General features: G+C 37.5%; 1 protein-coding gene and 1 long non-coding RNA gene across 6 annotated transcripts in view; one reads left to right on the top strand and one right to left on the bottom strand.

Moving 5' to 3' along the window:
- LOC139015185 (uncharacterized) overlaps window positions 1-2,946 on the bottom strand; it is a 54,993-nt gene extending 52,047 nt beyond the window's left edge. The window contains exon 1 of the long non-coding RNA XR_011472416.1: window positions 2,872-2,946. This is a non-coding gene — a long non-coding RNA (uncharacterized lncRNA). The remainder of the gene's footprint in view (window positions 1-2,871) is intronic.
- ITPRID2 (ITPR interacting domain containing 2) overlaps window positions 1-23,521 on the top strand; it is a 90,595-nt gene that overhangs the window by 47,279 nt on the left and 19,795 nt on the right. For 2 of the 5 annotated variants that reach the window (XM_070422637.1, XM_070422634.1), the window contains exons 2-11: window positions 4,971-5,042; window positions 5,589-5,834; window positions 6,202-6,247; window positions 9,432-9,481; window positions 10,225-10,281; window positions 12,987-13,026; window positions 13,123-13,221; window positions 14,252-14,460; window positions 15,324-16,027; window positions 22,450-22,522. In XM_070422637.1, coding sequence (XP_070278738.1) covers window positions 5,624-5,834; window positions 6,202-6,247; window positions 9,432-9,481; window positions 10,225-10,281; window positions 12,987-13,026; window positions 13,123-13,221; window positions 14,252-14,460; window positions 15,324-16,027; window positions 22,450-22,522 — 1,489 coding nt within the window. In that variant the 5' untranslated portion in view covers window positions 4,971-5,042; window positions 5,589-5,623. Of the gene's footprint in view, window positions 1-4,970; window positions 5,043-5,510; window positions 5,835-6,201; window positions 6,252-9,431; window positions 9,482-10,224; window positions 10,282-12,986; window positions 13,027-13,122; window positions 13,222-14,251; window positions 14,461-15,323; window positions 16,028-22,449; window positions 22,523-23,521 lie in introns of those variants that run through there. The other 3 variants (XM_070422636.1, XM_070422635.1, XM_070422638.1) reach the window with 3 other exon arrangements.

Below are 23,521 nucleotides of genomic sequence, written 5' to 3'. Positions count from 1 at the left end.
ACAGCCAAAAAGGTTTAGCAGAATCCTATCTGAGTCTGGCAGAAACCCTGCCCTCTCCCCATTCTGTCCACCTTCAAACTTGCCAAGCCTTGTTCGCTTTGGCTTGATTTAAAAAATGCACTTCTGGCGAGTGAGGAAAGGTTTTGTACTGTGTTTTCAATGACTCACCCAAAATAACTCCATTCAACTTGTAAAGGGTCCTGTTCTGAATGCAGATTGTGTTTGTTCTGAGATGGGCATGAAGGGGCTGCAGAAGGCAGATTAGAGAAGGGAAATGTGATGGGAGAGGCGGTGTAGCTCAGGCACACATCAGAATTATTTTTAAAAAGGACATTGTGTGTATGTTTTCAAGAACCATTTATAAGATCTGCACCATTTAAAGCTTTTAAAGATACATTGATAGTAGATAGATACATGGTTCATATAGTCACAAACTTCTTTTTTTTCTGATCCTCATAAAATATAGGAGATATTTACATGTAAATATATAATTCCAAAGATATGCATAGTGAAATGATAAAAATTACAATAGTTCTAATGGCTGCATATAGTAAGTAATCACATACATAAGAGCTAGCAATAATCTTAAATTGGGAAACAAATGTGTATCAATAATTGATCACAGGACAGTTTTAAAACTGAGAAATACAATATTGACATCCCCCTGTTTAGTTGTGTACTGCAGAAAAATGTTTACTCTCAAGTGGCATAGATTGAGCACTTGATAGCAATAGATACACCTTAAAAGCGTTTATGATTCATAATGTCAGAGATCTTTAAAAGCAATATTTTAGGACAGGACTAAAAAGAAAAATAATAAAGGACTGACCTAATCTTGAGCATTAAGACTTCACAGCTGAATTAAAAATATTTTGGCTTTCCTATGTGTAACTATGTCCAGTTATGAGGATATCAAAACCTCTTTTGAGTTGTTTCATTAATTCATGAAACAGACCAAATAAAGCTTATTCTATTATATAATCGTGCTTCATGCCATTATTGATGAAGAATAGATGAGCCATTCTTACCTGTTGCTCAGAAACACCAGAGAATTGAGCCACTGAGAAGAAATCAAGCTCTCTACAAGGTTTACCACGGACAGTGTAAATTTCACATTATGTGGCAAATGGAAAAATTGTGATCTGGGAGTGATGAAGTGAGGGATAAAATTACAAGTTTTCAACATGCACAAAATCAGAAAGTATAAAACTTTTCCAGATTATGTAAAAAATGTTCAAGGTAAAGTTCCTGTTGTATTGACACCTGCTTCTCCTTTTAATACATACTTGGGAAAATATGGGAAATTAAAATACTGTATTGTTATACTATATTAATGCTCCCCTATGAAACATTAATAGGACAATGAACTAGTATAATAATCCTTGATTTTTTTTGCTAAGGTGAAAGAATAATAGGTGTAATTATACACCTTAAATATACAATTTTATTACTTTCAAATATATACAAAAACCAGAAATACTCTAATGCAGTGGTTCTCAACCTTCCTAATGCCTCGACCCTTTAATACAGTTCCTCATGTTGTGGTGACTCCCAACTATAAAATTATTTTTGTTGCTACTTCATAACTGTAATTTTGCTACTGTTATGAATCGTAATGTAAATATCTGATATGCAGGATGTATTTTCATTGTTACAAATTGAACATAATTAGAGCCTAGTGATTAATCACAAAAACAATATGTAATTACATATGTGTTTTCTGATGGTCTTAGGCGACCCCTGTGAAAAGGTTGTTTGACCCACAAAGGGGTCTCGACCCACAGGTTGAGAACCGCTGCTCTAATGATTACTAATGACAAAGAAATATATAAAAAAAAAACAATCTAAGTTAGACAAACCACTTTTCCTCAGAGTTCAATAATATGATTTGTAAATAAATCTTTAAACATTTTTGAAGTATTCACTTGCTGAGTAACATTTTCCTTTCATTCTCTTTTATACTATGGCAAATGATTCCACTGTTATTCTTGGAAATGTTAATAGTTATATTGAGAGGCCCAAATGATTTCATGTTGAAATACATTTTAGAAATGGTGAGTTAAACAAAGGTAATCCTTTTTATTTTTAAAGTAAATTTTGAGGACTTATCAAGTCGTTAACATTCATTATGACTGGGTTGCGTGCGGTAAGGGACGATGAGGATATAACATGCAGTGTTTTCCAACCTTATTTCATATAAAATTTTTCTCTCCAGGTAATCATATCTATAATAATCAAAGTGTAATATGCTAATTAGACTGGACAGCCAGATGTCCTTCCAGACGAGGCCGGGGCTGCGAGGGCCGAGTCCTTTGCAAGAATTTCATGCATCGGGCCTCCAGTTGAAATATAAAATGCTGCTCTCTTTGTTTAATCTGCACTCTACTTACCTTATATCTCCCAGCTCCCCTTTGTCTTAATAAAGGTTGAAAGTTTGGTAAGCTGCATCATTATCACTTTCTGATCAGATTCTGAATTATTAAGATTTAGATGCATAAAAGAACATTTTTGATCTTGTAAATATTGAAGAAACAATAGCATAACTATAACCGAAATGCTTTAGTCTACCTAATAGTAAATCCTGTTTTCTAATTTTGAAATATGTGTTAAAATCTGGGAAAACAAAAAAATAACTGAAGTAATTGAACTGAGCATAATGTTGCAGTTTTGATATAAGCTTTTCTATTTATAACTGCCTAATTTAACCAGAGTACATTTTCTGTCCTAGCCTGAATTTATGGCATTTTAAAAATTCAGCTGCATAAGCATGAAGACACATGCCATTTACTAGTATAAGAATAACTGCCCCATATGAAATCGATTTTTGCCTTCTGCAATATAATAATCCCAATAGCTATACTGAGTACCTACCGTATTCTATGTCATCCTTACATCACCTTAGATCGTCATCATGATTGCTATTTCACAGATGAGGAATGTGATGACCAGAGAGATATTAGCTGTCTTGCTCTAAGCCATACAACTAGAGAGAGACAGAAACAGATTTCAAACTTCAGTCTGACACCAAAGACCCTACTGTTTGCATTACATCATGCTGGATGGAATTATCCACATCCTATATAATAAAAGCCTAGTATGCAAATTGTCCCCTCAACCAACCTGGAGTTTTTCCCAGAGTTTGGCCAGGGGGAAGGGCCGGCCTGGGAAAGGGAGGGAGTACCTGGCTGGCCACAGCCAGCTGCTAGGGACCCCCTACCAGTGCACAAAGTTTGTGCAATGGGCCTCTAGTGTAATATAAATGTGTTTCTCCATCTTGTAAGCATCAGTAGCTCAGATATTATCCTTTATGTAGAATTTCTGCAATGTGGATGTACAGTTGGTCTACAATACAGTACCCGTTTGGAAAAAAACTTTGAAGAAGCAAACAGCTAGACTCTCCTCATGTGTGATAGGGCATTCATTATTGAATAAATAAAACACCTTGGGCATTTTTTAAAATCTCAAAGTTGAGAATATAATGATAACCACAGCTATTTCAAGGATTTCCTTCTCATTATTTCCGTACTTAACATTTTGCATTAAAAATCAGCATGCAGAAGGACAGAGGATTGTGCTATTGTAAACTCAACAACTGTTGTTATCCGCTGACAATTTTTCTTCCTTTATTAACTCTGGTGGTTTAGTTTTTAAATGTAAATTATGGTTCATTATTGCTTTTCTCAAGAATTCTTTATTGTCTAAAAGTATGTTTAAACAACAATAAAACTAAGTAAAAGACAACAGGTCTTAGAGAAACAACATAAAGCAAGTATCTTATCCATGCCACCGTCCATTCTGAAGGACATAAAGTATAGAAAATTTACTTCAAAAGAACTCACTGTTCCTGTGGGACTGGCACTGCACTAAAAGTGTAAGAGGTATAGGGAGTCTACTGAGAAATGCTCTTTATTCTCTCACAGTTTACAATTTGGCTGGAAAGTCAAACATACCCTCAGAGGCCAGTCATATTATTTACTGTACAATTTAGTCCCCACGTAAAGGATGTGGACATTATTCAGCTGCATATCAGAAAATTGTGGGAGAGATGTGACTGGGAGCGGTGGAAAGATAGAGTGAAGGAAAAGTTCTGGCTCCACCAGATCTTGAAGATCATGAAGGTATTGTGCAGAAAGACCAGGAATAAACTGAGAAGCAAGGATATAGAGTCAGCAACAGTCTGTGGAGATGATGGAATTGAAGCTGGGAGAAGTCGGGTAAGGTGGAGTCCACTAGGGCCCTAGAATGACACTGAAGGCAGTGTACTTTATGGTCTTTTGACCAGAACCTGGGGTGTCTCCTCCCTCATTCTCTCTCCTTACCTTTCCTACAGGCAGCTAGACTCTGGCCTATTTTTGAGGGCCTTTAAACTGCTAGCTGCTTTTTGCCATAGGACTCTTGAAGGCTGAAACGTCTTTAAAATTCAAAGAAAAGAGTAATAGTGAAGTTTCAAACGAATAAGAGAAAATAAAAGTATCACTGTTCTAGTTCCCTGAATATTTCGTGGAATACGTAAGGCCCAGATGATAGCAGGATGGTACTGGAAAGTTAGTATGGACTTTGGATGTGATTTTATAGAGACTGTACTGGCAAACCATTAGAAAGAAGTTTGTGCCTGATTTTGAATGGGATTTTATAGTCTTCCTCACGAGATTTTTAAAAACAACAAAAGGGTATGCCCAAACTCATTTGGAAATTAGTTCCGAACCTTGACATCATTGGTTTCCTGTAGCATCTTGCTGCACCAACTTCCAAGCACATTTCCCTGGCTAGTCCGTGCTCTATTTTTCTTTCCCTCTCCATGTCCAACCTCAGTGTGGAATTTCCAGCTTAAGTGTTCTTTGTCAACCACCTGCATCCCTCACACAACCTTCACCAACAACTCTCTTAAGCACGCATGCGGCCCTGCACGCAGCGTGGTCTTTTCCAGCTTGGACACGCGGATCAGACGAGGACCTTTCATCTTTTTGCAGAGTCGCTGGGACACAGTTCTTGGGTCTCCCCGGGGAACTTGCTGCGGGCCGAGCGGACGCTTGTTTGACGCGGTGAGCAGTCCTCTGAGCGACACCTGGTTGCCGCCTTTTCCTGCTCTGAGTGGAGACAAAGTTGCGGGGAAGAAAACACTAACTAACAAACGAGCAAACCCACCTCGCCCACTCGGCGGGCGGCGGGGCCAGCCTCGCGCTCCCGCCGCGCCCCGCCCCGAGCGCCCCCGGCCGGAAGGGGGCGTGGGACGCCGGCGAGGGAGGGGCGCGCTGACGCCGGCGGGGCGGCCGGGAGGCGGGAGGCGGGGGCGGGAGGCGGGAGGCGGGAGGCGGGGGCCGGGGGCGGGACCTGGGAGCGGGGGTTGGCCGGCGCTCGGCTCCCGGCGGCGCACGTTCGGGCCACTCGCGCTCCCGCGCCCGCCGACTTCATGTGAAGCGCCGGCCCTCCGCCTCCTCCCTCCCCTTCCTTCCCTCCCTCCCTCCCATCCCCTCCTCCTCCTCCTCCTCCTCCTTCTCCTCCTCCTGCGCCCTCTGCCCGGGGCCCCCAGCCCGGCCGGGCGCTGACAGCAGGGGCGGGGGTCTCCGCCGCCGGCTGGTCTCGCGCAGGCTCCGGCTGGGGCGCGGGAGCCCCCGGGGCGGCCATGGACCGGCCCCTGGTGGCGTCGGCGGAGGCGGAGGAGGAACTGGAGTGGCAAGTGGCGAGTCGCCGGAGGAAGGCCTGGGCCAAGTGCCGCGGGTCCTGGCAGGCGTCGGAGACGGAGGACCTGTCCACAGAAGCGACGACGCAGGACGAGGACGAGGACGACGAGGAGGACCTCCCGGGCGCGAAGCTGCCGGCGGCCGCGGGGAGAGGTCGGTGCGCCCCGCGGGCTGCGGCGGGGGGCGCGGGGCGATGCGGGCTGGCGGCGGGGGGGGGGGGGGGGGTCTCGTGCGCCCCGGGCGACTGCGGTGAGCGGTGGACGATCCTCCCGGGCTGGAGAGGCCGAGGGGAGAGGAGGCGCTCCCGACCTTTAAACGCGCGCGCTCGGCCGGGCGTCTCCAGCGTCCCCGAGCCCCCCGGCGCCGTCTCGTTTCTCTTCGGAGGGACCCGAGGACTGGTGCCCGGGCTGCGCGGTGACCCCAGGAGACTTTCCTGCGTGGAAGTGCCCGGGTTCTCCCCGCAGCGGGAGCCCTCCTGCCTGGTGTCGGTGACGAGCTGTCCCTCCCCTCTGCCCCGCAGGAAACGTGCCCAACGAGAAGATCGCGATATGGCTCAAGGACTGCCGGTGAGTCCCCGCCGGCGCCGCCGGCCTCGCGGAGGGAGACCCGGGCAGAGGGGACGCCGTCCCTGCGGGTCCCGTGGTCGCTGTAAACTAAACCGGAAAGTGAGCCTGCGGATCGCTTCCTCCTTTAAGCGCTTAGAAATGGAAGCACTGCGACCGCCGGTGACTCGGGGACCGCGTTAGCTCCGCGGTTGTTCGGGCTCGAGCTCCCGTGCGGGGTGCTGGTTTACCATCAGGGATCGCAAACCTAAAACAGACCATCGTGCCATGCTCTTAGGCTTGCCTTGTTTTTATTCGAAAGGATTTTCACACGATATTTCATTTTGCTTTTGTTTTGACATCTTTACATCTGGCCTCAAATCATTTCCCTTTCAAATGTGTTTTAGATGAGTTTTGAAGCTGCACTGCACTCTCTGGGCTTGAATATTTTTGTGCGTGCCCTGATTCTGTTTGGAGAGCTATGAAAACTAGCTAACTTTGTTCTTGTAATTTACTTCTTGGAAATGCATTTGTCAGATGGCGCTGGAATTCACGGAAGGGAAATAGAGCTTTGAAGGCATTCAGACTGCATAAATCTGTTTAATTACATGTTTTGGCAACTGGCACAAAAATGTTTGATAAAGTACGGAGGAGATGAATCATATTGCAATTAAATCTTATGACAGTGAAATGTGCTTGTTAATTCTTTTTTCCCCCAATTTATTGCTACTTATAACATCTCCAGTGAAGAATGTTGCTTTTTAAGATGTTTGTTTCTGCACGTATTCCCCCTCCCTCCCCCCCAGACGTTTGGGGCTTTTCTTAATCTTGTGTTCAAGTACCAGAGTTTGGGAAGTCGTTTTTGGGGGAGGGAGAAGTGATTCTTATATATGTCAGTTTATAGATAAAATATTGGCCACTAGACTATTGATGTCCTACTTTGATGAATTGCCTGGAGCCTTCCTGAACACTTTATTACAGATCTCCTTAACCTTTACTGGGGGTGTCATAGACCCTTCTGAAATATGATAAAGTATGTGAAACCTTTCTCTAAAGAGACACCAAAAAAATGTTTAAGAGCAAGAGAAGAATCACATCTTTACTTTATGATGTAAAGGAATTAAGTTTGTATAAGAGATTATATCAAGTATGGGGTAGATCTCCTTGATTATATCAAGTAGGTAGTAAATAAGTGCATCTTTTAAGAGAAATGCAATAAGCAAATGTTAGTGTTCAGCAGGGTGCATCCTGTCTGACCATTTGCGAACTTTTATTGCTAATCTCGACTAATGTAGGCAGATTCTGTAGTCTGCCACTCCTTTGCTTCTTTTTCTTCTGTGCAGTTGCACCTGTTCTGTTCAAAAGTGGCATTCACCTGTACCTGGGAGAGGTAGAACAGGTCTTTTACTGTTGGCTTTATTATCACAAATTTGACTTCTAGGATATATGCAACTGTATTTTTTTTTCTGTAACAATTTAGGTTCCTTCCCAGAGTTGAGCCTCTAGCTACTTTGTACATAATAAACAAATTATCTGAAGACAGCATTTTTTTCTCAATAAGTTCTCAAATAGTCATTGTTTTCTTATTTCTCTCCATATCCTGAGTAAAAAGATACCACATTGTGTTTTCTTAAAGTAAATATTTAATTTGATAACCATTTATTTTACTTTATTTTATTTTTGGCTAAGTGGAAACAAATTGCTTGGATTACCACCTAAGACAGGACAGAGTTTTTGATAGAATTTGGAAGAGAGCAATTATAAGAGTGAGAGACTTGTGTTTGAAGGAGAATGCCAGTTATGTTCTGCTTATTTGCCACTTTGTGTCGGTGCACAGACCAGTGGATACATCTGCACAAGGAGTAATAGTGTTTTGTCCTAAGAAAGGAGCCATTGAAAAGAATGACCTTTTTTATTTTATGGCATAAATTAGAGTTTTATTAAAACATATGCAACTGCTGAGGCTGGTTTGGCTCTGTGGATAGAGCGTCAGCCTGCAGACTGAAGAGGCCCAGGATCGATTCCGGCCAAGGGCACATGCCTGGGTTGTGGGCTCAATCCCCAGTAGGCGATGTGCAGGAGGCAGCCGATCAATGATTCTCTCTCATCATTGATGTTTCTATCTCTCTCTCCCTCTCCCTTCCTCTCTGAAATCAATAAAAATAAATTAAAAAAATAAAACATATGCAACAACTTAGCTCGAAGGTTTTATTAATATCTATGGTAGTTTATGATTCTTTTATTAAAAAAAATCACAAAAAGCACAAATTTACTAAAAAAAATCACTAATTTCCAAAGAGCTGCCTTTGGTATATATTTGTTTGCAGAAAATTAATGTTTAATCGGCATTTCAATAACCTTTATTTGAAACTGATATTTTTATGTTGATACTACATCTGAGGGAATTTTTAACAGGTATAAATTGTTATGAAAGTAGAACTTTCAAACTAAAACAGTCTGTTTCTTTAACATAGTTTTGAGAAAGAAGTGGAAAACTTTTTTGCATTGAAAAAGAGATTTCTAAGTTATCTGTGACCTACAGGAATGTGAAAGGATTTTAGTAATGGCTAGTTCTTGATTCTCAAGCCGACTTTTTAGTAATTTTCTTTTCAGAGTTAAATGAAGACTACATGTACTTTTTAGTTTAAAAGCAGAAAATAAATCTCCAGCCTCTCCATTTATATCAATAAAGATAGTAGTTGGGATAAAGGAGGTGCCCAGTGCTCTAAAATGCTAGTGATAGGTTTAACAGATAAGGTTTAAGATAACTCTTGAGCCTTATTTCTAACTAGTCTCTGACTTTTAATTTTATCCAGATAATGATTTGCTTTCTTTTAATTCTGTTTCCTGTTTCTAGGGAGCAGACTGAGGGAAGCAGACATTTTCTTAATTCCTACTGTCATTCTCTCTTTCTGTTTCTGTAAAGAAAGTGCCAGTTCATATCATTTATAATTGCCATTCTTGCTCTTAATTGCTGGCAGATCAGACTGTGATTAAATCATTCCTGGTAAACTGACTTGACACAGGTATATGCTTAGTTCGTAGCCTATTACTTATGTAATCCACTTGCATTCCTTGTGTGTTTGGGAGGAGAGTTACACTGTGATTAGAAGCTTGCTTAGCTAGAACCCAGTAAGCATGAGGCTTGCAGTGACAGCTCTCCAGACAGCTTTTCAAGACTAAGGTTTATATGTTTGTGTGGTTTCAGTACCCCTTTGGGAGCCTCACTGGATGAGCAGAGCAGTAGTACGCTGAAAGGTAAGAGAAAGTTGCCTTTCTAAATCTGTTCTTTTCTAGGGTCCTGCTTCATTTGTCCTGTAAGTGAAAATATATCTTGTCAATAAACTTTTAAAAGGTGGTGAGCTTAAGCAAATTACCAAACGTTTCCATAACGTGAAACTCATATTTTTATTGTCAAGTATATCTTTATACTTGATGTATGTGAACATAAGGAAAACATATATTGTGTGAGGTAGATCAGCCTTAGTGCAGCATTTCTTTGCTTACATTAACTGAAATGGCCACACCTGAAATTTTACCACCTTTGCAAGACAGAATTCTAAAGTTCAAAGTACGACAAGAATGTGCAGGTAGTGGCAAGGCATATAAGAAACATTTATAGTATTGGGAAAATCTAGCTTGAGCTCCTGATTTAATATGAGGGGTGTGTGAAAGGAATGATTGCTCCAAGATCTGGTTTTCCATGAAAACCTTAGGTAAGATATATTATCTATTTGAATCTCTAAAAGGCATATAAGTATTAAATAGCCTGTAAGTTGGCTTCTAAGAACTTTACCTGCCTGCAAATCATGGTTTCTTTATGATAAAGTTTATACTTATTGAAATTGTATAATCAGAATAATTTTTGAGGGCATTCGGGTCTGAAACACTTTACTGTATCATATCTTTTGCTTGGTCAGTTTGGTTTACTAAGACAGTGATGTTACATGGGGCTCAGGAGGAACAGAACAGTAGGATGAATCTTCTAATGTTTCTTTCAGGTGCGCTGGTGAGAAATGGAGGAAGTTTTGAAGATGATTTGTCACTTGGAGCTGAAGGTACGTTTGTTTGTATTTTCACATAGTTATTAAAATAACAAAACAAAGGAGAGCAAGTTGATTGCTTTCAGATCCTCAGATCTAAACTTAAAGGTCTTGAAAATGGCGCAGACACATTTTATAGGACCTTTTATATGTTAATCTAGTCAAAGCATATATGATACATACAAGAATGCCTCTGAAAACCTTTGTGAAATGTCCATGTGTCTTCTTTGGACTTAAATGCTTAATTAAATGAACTGTTTGGAGGCAAACATGGTGATATAACTGGGGAAGAATTGTCCTGCAGAAGGAAGGAAACTTAAATATGTGAGAAAACTAAATTGAAGCTTATTTTTAGTATGAGGTAGCCTTATGTCAGTCTTACAGCTGCAGTATGTCTTTCTCTTTGCATTCAAGTGTCTTCTGTCTTTCCCTTTCCTCTTTTCCCAGATTTTTAGGAGATTAAAGGATAAATAGCTTCATCCTTTACCAAAATTTTATTAGAAACAATTATGCTGATGTCTATTCCACACTGCATTAGCGTTTTAAGTGTATTGTGCTATGCTTAAATTTTCACAGATTATATAACCTTTTCCTGTGAGTTGATAAAGCTTTCCATAATGTAAAATTAAGAATTTTTTTATTATTTTACTGTTTTTTTTAAAGATTATTGGTGGCTGTATAGTTGGTTTACTAATACAGTATGCTTTTTGTAATAAAAGAATTAAGAATTTTATTAAATTTTTTAAAATTTATAATTTGATTAATAGTGAATTTTCTCCACTGAATTTAATATCCTTGATCTTGCTGTTTTAAATCAATCTGTATGATGTAGAACCTTCTACTAAATATTGAAAAGCCTAGAATAAATTATTACCACTCAATATGCTTTCAAGGGATAAACTCTGTGTAGGACCTTAAACTTATTGCTTTCCAATCAATACAGTTGAAAATGTTGTCAGCCCGTTTTTAAATGCCTTTCAGTATTACTGTAAATAATGCTTGGTATTTGTCTTAGTAGTTTCTTCAAAATATGGAATTATTTTTTAAGATTTTATGTCTTTAGAGCAATTTTAGGTTCACAAAAATATTGAGGGGAAGGTATAGAGATTTCCCATGTATTTCTGTTTAAGTTATGTATAGTTTCCCCCATTATAAACATCCCCCACCACAGGGGTACATTTGTTAAAATTGATGAACCTACAATGAAGCATCATAATAACCCAAAGTGCATAGTTCACCTTAGGATTCACTCTTGGTCTTGTTCATTCTATGGGTTTGAACAAATGTATAATTACATATAGTTATCACTGTAATATCATATAGCATATTTTCACTGCCCTAAAAATCCTCTCTGCTCTGCCTGATCATCCATATTAAATGATTTCATGGGAAACCAGACCCTAAAAGAGTGTCCCAGAAAAGAGTGGAGTTATGCCCTGGCGGGTGTTGCTCAGTGATTAGAGCATTGGCCATAGCTCTGAAGGGGTCTCTGGTTCAATTCCCAGTCAAGGGCATGTACCTGGGTTTCAGGTTTGCTCCCTGCCCCCTGTGGTGTGCATGTTGGAGGCAACCAGTTGATGTCTCTCTCTGTCTCTCTCCCTCCCTTCACCCCTCCCCCCTCCTTCACTTCTACTCTCTCTGAAAAGCAATGGAAAATTTATCCTCAGGTGAGCCCAGCTGATGTGCCTCAGTGGTTGGGCATCGACCTATGAACCAGGAGGTCACCGTTCAATTCCTGGTCAGGGTACATGCCTGGGTTTTGCCTTGATCCCCAGTAGGAGACGTGCAGGAGGCAGCTAATCAATGATTCTTTCTCATCATTGATGTTTCTAACTCTCCCTCTCACTTCCTCTCTGTAATCAGTAAAGATATATTTTAAAAAAATATCCTCAAGTGATGATTAAAAAAAATTAAAAAAGGAAAAAAAGGAAAGAGTGGAGTTATGTTGTTTTACTGAAAATTATTTCAAATTTATTTTCATTCATTCAGTAAATATTGAGTCACCATGTGTTAATGTACAAAGAAACAAGAAATTACTATGACTTTGCAGATCAGAAATGAAAAAATAAAATGGGGTATGCTGGAATAGATGTTTTAAATTAATTTCACTCTTTTTGCTTGTCTAAAAAAGTTAAATGCAGTAAATTTAACTTACTCTAAACTTAACAGTAAAGACATTTATCTGTTTAGGACTTGTAAGTCTGGGATAGACTTGAAAAGCAATTTTAAAAAGAAAACTTACGTTGAAATGAGTAGAAATTTCCCAAGTGTGTGCATTAAAAAGTGGTTGTAACTGGAGTTTTCAGCCTTAAAAAAATCACAGTAGAAATTGATGCATACTGTTGTCACACTTACATAAATAATGCTGAATCATGTTTTTGCTTTAAGATATTCTTTATTAACAGCTTTTAAATTTAATAATTAAAATCGCATATACCACATATGCTGTATATCTTCTTACCACTAATTTCTAAATTGTTAAAGAAGTTTAATTGGTTATCTATATGTCTTTATTTTAAACATTCAGTAGAAGTAGTTTTAAATTGCTAACTCACACACAAAAAAACAACCTCCAAAAGCTACTGAGCTACTGGTTCTGTTTTTACTGATCTGGCATATTAGGCATTTAGCAATAATATTGTGGCTAATTTGCTAATTGCATCATAGTAGTTACTGTCCTACTAACAATTGTACTTCACATTTATTCTTTTTACCTGTAGCCAACCAACTCCATGAAACTGATGCTCAAATTGAAAACAGGTATGTAACTGTGTTTGTTTTCTTCTTTTTAAAAAATGAGGGACATTTAGGAAAATAAGATTTTATATAATCTATTTATTTTATTTTATTTTATAGCAGTAATATCTTGGCCAAAGAGAGAAGACTACAGTTTCATCAAAAAGGGAGAAGTATGAATTCCACTGGATCTGGAAAAAGTAGTGGGACAGTCTCAAGGTAACTTATTATGAAATTATGCTGCAATTACTTTGTGCTGTAGATGACCTTCTCTTGCCACTTTTTCAAACTTGGATTTGGTGTAATAGTATGAAATTGAAAGGAATCCAAAGTGTTTCGTGGTTCAGCATGACTGACAGGAGCAGCTGCTTCTTTTTTAAAAAATTAAGAGTAAATAAAGAGCAACAAATATGTTTATAGTGCTGTTGGAATTTGTTAATAAGTATTTTGAATCCTATCAACAACTTGAAAGAGGAACTGCATAGTGGGGTAACTTCTGCTTCCAAAATTCTTCCTTCTGTTAGGGTCTTGAGTTACTCTGACATAGAAATCAGAACAAACCTTTCTAATTTAAAGCTTGATATTTAAGCATAGATTTTTCTTCCTACTAAACTAAAGATTACATATATATATATATATATATATATATATATATGATGAGAGACACAGGATAATAAATGTTCAGTTCCCGGTGAATTAGAGTAAGAAGTTACCTTTGTGTAACCCATACTCACCTTACTCCTCCTACTTCCTGAATGGAAGTGGTTGGGAAAAGTTGAAAGTCAGCTCCTCCTTCTCTTTCCTGAGATCAGGTTGTTACCTGTGCTGCCTCTTAGAGGAGAGCCAAGGATGGGAGAGAAGCTCAAGTTCTACCGAATGTCACTTGGTACCAGAGTTCTACCAACTTCCTAGTGTGTTTTCCCTTTTCATTTTGTTTTAGCTGCTTTACTGGGAATCTCTTAAAATGACAAAAAAAATAAGGTGAGGAATCACTTAGAGAATCTCTAACTGAGTATGTTCTTAGGGGTTAACTCTTTTCCCAGTGCTGACAGCTTGAGAGAGTGGACATTTTCTAAGGGTTATCACATTTAAGACATGGTGTAGAAAGATACTGAAATAAATAATGGTTTAAAGCTGTAGAAAAGAGTTTTTTTCATAGGAAAGCAGGAATATGAATTTATTTATAATGTAATGTGGACTATAAACTTATTTTATATCTCGGTATTTCTTTTTTTTTCCTGTTTTGTAGTGTTTCAGAATTGTTGGAACTTTATGAGGAAGATCCTGAAGAAATTCTTTATAATCTTGGATTTGGACGAGATGAACCGGATATTGCATCTAAAATTCCTCCCAGATTTTTCAGTTCATCATCGTTTGCCAGAGGAATAGATATTAAAGTATTTTTGAGTGCTCAAATGCAACGGATGGAAGTAGAAAACCCAAATTACGCTTTAACAAGTAAGGTTTTTAAATATTAGTGTATTATTTTCAAAATTAGAGCATCTATAGCAAGATGGCCTTATTTTCAAAGCCTTACTGATTTCTAGGAATAGCACTGGAGATTTAGTTATTGAGGTTAACACAATAGCTATTTTACTTATTTGGAAATTTTATTCTATTTATAGAAGTTAATTTACCTAGTACCCCCCCAAATTCTTGACTTAAGTGTTGCCTTACAGAGTGACACATGCTACCTTGTGGAGTAGAACCTTAGACTTACACCTGTCTCCAGAAGGCTTTGTTCAGGAAGGAAAGAAGTAGGGGCGGGGCCTTGTTACTATTAAGTGAAGTCAATTTCAGGTGCTTTTTCTGTAAGTCTAAAATAGCATGGCGAATTTAGTAATTTTTATTCATATTATACCTTTGTTTACTTTTCTCTGTTGGCCAAAAGTTCCAAAAGAGGATCTCTAGGTAGTCCTTGAATTAGCTTTAAGAGATCTATAAATCCACCCCTCCCTCCCCAATTATGTACACTTTATTAGGAGAACATATTGAAGAGTCTTAGTGGAGTCCAAGACCTAAAAACAGAATCACAGCTTTAGATCAATACCTAGTCCTTTCTGTGTTATGGGGTGTTATGCTTTGTGCTTCTGATTTTCAAAACTAAATTCTAGTGCTGAGAGTGAAAAATCTCCACAGTAGATGTCGAAAAGTTTTAAGTGTGCGGTAAGAGGAAAAATCTGGTTTCATGATCTCTCTGATCTAAGTGCAGTTATTGGAATTCTGAACAATAGTAATGGTTTAATATGTAGGCATATATATATATATGAAAGACAAACATAAATAAATAGATAAATAAATAACACTTTTTTGTTTTTTAGGTCGTTTTCGTCAAATTGAAGTGCTTACTACTGTGGCCAACGCATTTTCTTCTTTGTATTCCCAAGTGTCTGGGACTCCTCTGCAGAGAATTGGAAGTATGGCCTCAGTAACCTCTAACAGGGAGACAACAGACTCTCCTCCACCGTTAACCCGAAGTAACACTGCAAATCGCTTAATGAAAACACTATCAAAACTGAATTTATGTGTTGATAAAACAGAGAAAGGAGAAGGTAGTACTCCTTCCCCAGCAATTGAAAAAGGAAAGATTCTGAATGTTTCTGCGAGTGAAGACAGTGGCAGTAAAAATGATCCAAAGTCTCAAAAAATTGTAAAGAAGAAAGACTCATCTTACATGTTGGCTACAGTTAAAGAAGAAGTATCAGTTAATACATCAACTATTATGGAGAATGCTGACATTGATGATAGACTTTCTGATGAAGCAAACAGTAATTTTAACCAAGAAAGTGAAAGTGAACAAAGTAAAGAAACTCAAAGTCATGGTAAACTGGGTGAGGAATCTGGTATTATAGGATCCGATTTAGGTAGTGATTTCAGCATGGCCGGCCACAGCGAGCTGGACGGGGGCAGTGAGCTGAAAAATGTCCACGTGTCCACAGCTGAAAAAGAGCCATGTGCCCCGCTGCAGATCCCATCCATAATAAATATAAAGGCAGAGCAGAAGGACTCCTTCGAAATGGAAGAGGTAGGTAAAACGTTACTAAGACCTTTTCAAAGAGTAAGAAAAAAAAAAGTGCCAAAAATGGCTTTAAAATGAAAGGTGGCTAATGGGCTTAGACTAGAAAAAAATCCCAGTTTTGTCTTTCCAGGTTTTTTGTTTTGTGTTTCTCAAACCAAGAAGTAACCACAGGAATATGTGAAGTCAAGGTCATGGTGCAGTTTATCAGCTCCTCTGGATCCTCTGTGGTCCACTGCTGATACAATACTTCAACTTGAACCCACTTTCTCTCAGGTTGAGATTTTGATGCCCTGAGAAAGTCCTGAGAGAATATTCATATTCAAGTTCATATTGCATAATAGTTAAAAACTCAGACTATGAAATCAAACAGGTTTGAGTTCTGTCTCTGCCACCGAATTGCTGTGTGCTTTTGGGCAAGCTTTTAATGTATCTCAGTGGAAAAGTTAAGTGTGAAGAAGACTGAGGATAGGTTTGATATGGGACTGGAAAGAACAGACAGATAGGTACTTGAAGGGGAGGATAGGGAACCTCAGGAAGGTTTGAAAGGCCACCGAAGGGGATTTCTGCAAGTCCAGAAGAGCAGGGTTTGATTACTTCTGTCTTTTACCTAGTGATAGTCCTGCTAGTGTATATAAATTTTGAATTGGACAAGGTAAGAATAATAATTTTGATGAGGTTCATAAAACACTGCTTTTGAATAGTGGGAGCTGATACGAGTTGAAGCTATCTAGCTTGTGGCAGGAAACGCCTTTATCAAGCACCTACCCTACCTTGTGTCAGGCACTGTACTAGGCCCTTGAAGAACTTTTCTCTCTCAGTCTGGGGGGCAGGCAGTGGTGGTCTCATTTTACATAGGAGCACATATGTACTGCTGAAGAGTTGTGGCTATAAATTATGTGCAACTTTTTGAAATTGATCACAGAATAGCTTTAGTTATAGGTCACAGTAGTTTTAGAATCATGTCATTATATTAGGGAATTGGAAAATAGGATAATTGATTTTGCCCATAAATGCCCTGTTAGGTGAGTGTATATCTCTCACTTGCGAGGGTTTTCATTTATTGCAAAATTTGAATTGTTGCTACAGCTATTTACCTCTTTGTGGTCTTTGAATGTATCTTTTAATACTTTAATTTCAACTAAAAAGTGAGAAAAAAAACAAACAAAAAACAGCAGCCCTTTGAAATATTTTATATTTTTTTGGTAAGCTTCTTTTCATCTTTTATATATTTTCATATTTATACGCTTTAATTCTTAGTATATTTCTTACTATAATGAATTTGGAAAATGACTGCTTTAATTAAAACTCCTTTTTATTTCATTTTATCGCTCAATTTCTTTTTTGACTTTCTTGTGATCAAAACTTGTCCAAGCACTCATAATTAAAGTGTAACTTCTTGCCTTCCAGTAGGGCCCTCTCTGTGACAATCAGATATGTTTCTTGTTTTAAGACAATAGCAGAGTATAAAAATTTAAACAGATCATGTTAGATTCTTGAAAATCACTGATCAGTGACTCGGATGTGATGACACTTTCTTATGCTATTTTTTAATTTCTAGAATTCCGGGATTCTAAGCTATAGTTTTAAAAAAGTTATTGATACCATACACATAAAAGGTCTTTAAGATGTTTATAAAGTGCTAGCTAGATGTGCTTTGGCCGCAAGTTAACATTTAACGGATAGACTGGGCTTTTGTTTGCTCCCTCTGCTGGCAAAAAACACTGAATGAAAAGAAAGTAACGTGACATTGAACTTTTTTTTGAAGTACAAGTTTATCGGCATTAGTGTTAAAGAATAGTGGAGTATTTTTTGTTTCTTTAAAAAAAGAAAGAATATATGGTCCGTCATAGCTACATTGTAAATATGGGGAATTTAAAAAATGATGAATCCTTCTTCAGATATATATGAAATGTGGATAAAAAGCTCCTAGAAATGTTTTAATCTCTTTGGGAACTTTAAAGAGAGTTTGTAGAACAATGGATAAAGAAGGGAAATAATGTGTTTCTTTAATTTCCTCCCCTCCCAAGTATGATTTGAATCATACTGACAAATAGAGAACAGTCTTATTGAGGCAAACTTTTAGATCCCATTCAAAGTGTTACTATTTTTCTTTTGGATTCCTTTCCCTTGAGGTTTGATTCATATTGGGAAATTTCTTCCTGTAAAAACAGGGAATAAATATAAGTCAGGCGCGCACTCTCTTCCTCAGTAAGCCAGTTTCCAAACAGTAACTGAAGGCCAGCTGCTTCTGAGCTAGGTAGGAGAAAATGTTGCAGACGCAGCTCTGTGCGTGAAGCTGCCTGATCCCTTTGAGGCAGAAGGTAAGATCTGACAGTCATCAGGAGCAAAGAGAGGAAATATTTAATTGTCAATAATTAAGTAGAGGACAAGAATGACACTAGCCTTGGAGAATGAAAGTGACTGTTTCTTATGTTAAAAAAAGGAAGGAAAAAAAGCCAGACTATTTTAAATTAAAAGTCAGCCTACCTTACAAAAAATGTCTATTTAACATGTTTCAGTGTGTTTAAAAGTTGTAAAATCTACTCTTGAGTTTTGTAATTCTTAATGACTTGCCTGGATAATTCTGTGGTTTTGAAATGGTTTATTTTGAATAAATACATCATGGTAACTCTCTACAACCATAGGTTGCTAGTATCAATGATTCTCAGTAAAACCAAAATGATTCTACTCATTAAGCAATTGTTCTTCTTGTAAGTGTAAGAATTTTGCTGAGTAAGTTGGCAAAAGGATCCTGACTTTAATAGTAAAACTTTGTCATACATGTGAGAGAAAGGAGGACTTTTATCTATACATTTCTGTAAATAGATTCTTCTGTGTCTTCTCACTCTATAAATGAATTTACATTCAAATACAGATATTAGTGGAAGTATATATACATAATTTTTAAGCTACCAGAGTTTTACTAAGTGTTTCTAATCCTGTCTTTACACTGATTGGTGATTTAACTAATGTACCTCATTTCATTGGGTCCTCGATTAACATAGTTGTATTTAACATCGTTTTGCTATAAGATTGGTGAGGGGCCACGGGAACCTAACTTGTTCATATCACCTAGCCTGTGGTACGTTAGGTTTTGTTATACACTGTTTTGCTTGAAGTAGCAAAACCTGTGCACAATGTTAAGTGATTCTGGCCTTTTATTATGTTTATTGGCCTCAGTTAATCCCAAATCAGTCAGATACACAGTTAAGTTGTCCCTGTGACCTTTCAGATTGAACTGTATGTGTTTTGAAGGCAAATATTATCTTCAAAACACATATTGTCTGCAATAGAATATGAGCTCTGATACCATGACCTAATGATCCAATGTCTGTTACCTCATAGCCCAGTTAACCACTGGTTTGTTATGTGGTTTATCTAAAAGAGCAAGTTAGCTTTTTTTTTTTTTTTAAAGTATTTACCTAACAGTAAAAGTAAACCATATATATATGTATGTGTGTTTTTAAAACTTGAAAGTTTTTTTTTAAGGTAAAAATTTGCAACTAATTATAGAATCATAGGTTAGTAGAGAATGAGTTAGTTCTGTGAATCATTTTCCCTTTACAGGTGAGGAAGTGTTTTCCCCTCCATAACATTTAATATTGTTTGATAGCAGTGGTTCTCCATCATCTTTCTGAGGGTAGTTATGTTCCCTTTGATATCAGCACCTCACTGAAGGGAGGGGCAAGGGGGTGTCAGTATAGGAAATTTCTGGAGGGTGGAAGAGAGAGAGAGAGATCTAGTCTAAATCTTTCCCACTTTACTGTTTCAAAATACTTATAATCACATTTGATCATCCTAAGGACCTGTGAGGTAGGAGTTTCAGTGTTTATTTTTCAGTTAAGAAAACTGAGGTGATTATCACAGACACTGGACAAGAACTCATGTCATTGGATGCACAGGCCCATACTACTAGTTTGGAAAAATAATGTTTTCCTTTGATTTCTTAAAAATATATCATTAAAAATTAGGTAGAATTATAATTTCTAAAGCTCCAGGTTTCATTTTTCTTTTTTAAAAAACTGCCATACAGGTCTTTTTAAACCTTAGAGGAAAGGTTATTTGAGATAGAACATTCCACATATTGCTGCTCTATAAAACATAATGCAATAGTATCGTTCCTAAGAGATATATGTGATAGATATTAAAAAAAAAAAAAATCTGCCACAGTAGCAGGACATTGATTCAAAAGGTATGGTCTTTGTTTTATTAAACGTTTTTAAAATGAAGTAATGAGTAACTTCATTTTATGTATGGGTTACTTTTAAAACTGTTTTATAATCTCAAAACACTGAGACCAAGTTATTTTGTCATTTTGGTTTAGTGGGGGCCTTGGGTTTTTGGGTTTTTTTTGTAATTTTTATCATGAAAAGTTTCAAGCTTACCCAAAGATTAGAGAAAATAGTGTAATGAACACCCACTATCGGTCACTCAGTTCAGTTATCATTATTGAGCTGTAGTTAATTCAACGAAAGGCAACCTGTAGCAAATGACCAGAATTCTACCTGGAATTGAAACCATTGACTAGGAAAAACCATGCCACATAAATCTAAATTCTGTGTGTCATAGTTCTCTGTGATGCAGACCACCTGGAATGTGACTGCTTTCCTTTGCATACCTTTGACTAGTAATAAAACATGATAAGCTATGAAATTCAGCCGTTATCACTAGTGTGTCTGTTTCTGCCTTCAACAAAGAGATTGATGATTTTGCTAAATTGGCAAAAGGATCCTGACTTTAATAGTTTCATTAGTAAAATACGACCTTCAGAACTTTTTTCCTGTAAGGGCCTTTTTCTTCCAATCAGTTTACAGGGTTTGTGGTGAAGGGAGAGAGGGAGTTAGATAATTGATTGATTGACCAATTTTTGCCAGGAGAAGCTTCTTGAAGAATAGTATGCTGAGGATACATATTCATTAAAGTCATATTGTTTTGTGACTAATTTTGTAAATCTAAGGGACATAATATTCTATATTAAAAATGAGCTTATAATTTTATTGAGAGCTTATAATTTGTCTCATTTTAGTGTGCATAAATTGAGATTCCTAGAATATAATTAAAGAGACATTTGCATTTCTTTTATAGTTTCTGGTCTATTTGATATAAAACTCTTTGAAGTAGGGTAGGCTTAAATAAAGACTAATAATAGACCCTTTGTTGATTATAAAAGGAAAATGCATTTTATTTCCTTGCACACAAAACAATGGTTTTCCTGTTGAACTTATGTCTGCTGCTTTGAAGAATATTTTATAATGTTTCAATAACAAGGAATAGTAGAAACTGGTTTATACGTGATTTATAGGTGATGGTTTTAAATGGCCAGTGTGCTTTCAGTTTTCAAAAGCGTCGTAAACTTGGATTCATGGAACTGTTTAGAACAAAGATAAAACAAATCAGACCAATTTTTAAATTAGTAATAGCATCTTTAACCTTTTGGCTTTTTTTTCATGTTGATCATTCCACTCTGATTCAAATGGAATATTTCTTTTTCTTGAATGGATTCATAGCTTGAAACTACCAGGGTTCTACCTAAAACCTGTTTGCTATTTGCTCTCTGATTTTTTCGAGATTGAAATCCCACGTGTTTGGCTAGTTTGCCCACACTGTTAGGATGTTATTTATTATTTTAAGCACTAATCATACAGGGTGTAAAGTGTTGGGAATTAGTATTCCCCCCACCAATGGGCCCAGTGTTCAATCTTAGTATAGAGTTATTTATGTTAGAATAGTGGGTGTGGCAAATAAGGAATCTGAAAATTTCTAAATTCTGTAGTTGTGCAGATAGGGGAAAAAGACAGTGTAAGAGTCAGCTTTTGTGGGTTTGATACCTTCTTTGGACAGAGTTTTCAGGGAAGATTTATGGTTAAGCATCTTTCAACATTTTAGTTCTGTTATGAAACCTGCTTTTCCACTTACTACTCCCGAGTTATGTCTTAAAAGGTCAATTATGTCTGGACAAAGAAGTCTTACACACGAGCAGACTTGATGCCTGAAATTTGTGGGATTTTATATAATTTTGCAATGGGAGCATAATGTGCCGTTTTTCAAAGACGCAGGATCTGTACCTGCCTCAGTGGTGTCAGCCATGCCATGGTCTGCTGCAGGGAATCCGTTAGCATTTCTCCTGGCACTGAGCAGTTTGAAGTTTAACATTGAGAGAACTTTTTATTATGGATCTATTTTCCATAGGATAGCAACTTTTTAAAATGAGGTCATTTATACATGTAGTCATTTTTCTTTGCTAGTTAAAAACTTACACTCCTATTGTTAACTTGAAAGTAATTTTGAGATAAGATATCGTGCACTTTTTAAATATGTGAACCTTTGGTACCCTTTTAGTTAGGTTGATTTGTTGAATAAATGATTGTTAGGAGGTGTTCTTTGACATAGATTCTTTTAAGTTTTAATTACTTAAAACTCTTCTTTAGGTTCAAAGTACGGAGGGAGAAGTGCCTCATGTTCCAGCCACTTACCAGTTAGGTCTTAATAAGTCGAAAAGAGGTAAGTAGACCAATGTCCACATGACCGAAGTGTTGTCTGTTGGTTTGGAAAAGGGGTTTTGTCTACCAGTATTTGTAGAAGATAATAGTGTAAAACAATAATTAAGAACACAGATACGCATGCTTCATTATGGTTTGGTTATAGGATTTTTTGTATTCTTCTTGAAGACTTGTGTGCTCATAAAGTAATTTTAGTTTGCTTATTCTGCAATGACCTCGTTACGCAATTCTGTGCATTTTACATATTTTTGAGTTCTGCATAGGGCTAGGTGGGAAGTGATAGAGCAGCAGATTCAAGCCTACGTTTTTATGTGGTTATGATTGAAATATACATCTGTATTATCCCCTCTGGGTTTTCATTATTTAAATGTGGCTCCTATGTCTAATACATGAATATGCCTCTGGCAAGGAAAAAACACAAAAAACCCATCAATGTCTCAGCAATAGTTAAAGCTAGTTAAATTAAATACAAACTATGGATCAAAGGTGAGTGCCTGTAGATGTCATTCTTCTCTTGAATTATTAATTATTGACCAAAGGACCTTTGAATCCATTTCTTTCACTTTTCATTTACAACACAAAAAGCGTGTCTGATCTTCTTTAAAGTCACAAAGCTTTTGCGATTTAGAGAAAAAGAGAGAGGAAGTAAAGAAGTTAAAATGACCACTGAAGGTAGGACTGTTTATTTTTAAAACTTTACCCATGCCGAACCACCCTGCTTTTTTTAAGCAAAGATTCATATGTATGTTCCTAGAATAGGAAATTACATGTTTGTTTTCTGATCTCTGAAATGACTTTGTAAGAGATAATTTGCATAGAATTTTTCTTTTATTGCAATATGGTACTAAGAAACAAGAGCTCCACTTACTGGGTTACTATAGTTCTCGTTAGACATAGAATGAATTTTACTATTTAATTTTCTTCCTCATGTAAATCCATAATGCATGTACTTCTGAACTGTTAGGAAGAGTTCATAGGAATCTTTGTTTTAGATAGGTAG

The sequence above is a fragment of the Myotis yumanensis genome, unplaced genomic scaffold (genome assembly GCF_028538775.1).
Source record: "Myotis yumanensis isolate MYYU_CA2020_CCGP unplaced genomic scaffold, mMyoYum1.0.hap1 SCAF_8, whole genome shotgun sequence".
Taxonomy (NCBI): Eukaryota; Metazoa; Chordata; class Mammalia; order Chiroptera; family Vespertilionidae; genus Myotis; species Myotis yumanensis.
This window is presented reverse-complemented; position numbering and strand designations above follow the sequence as displayed.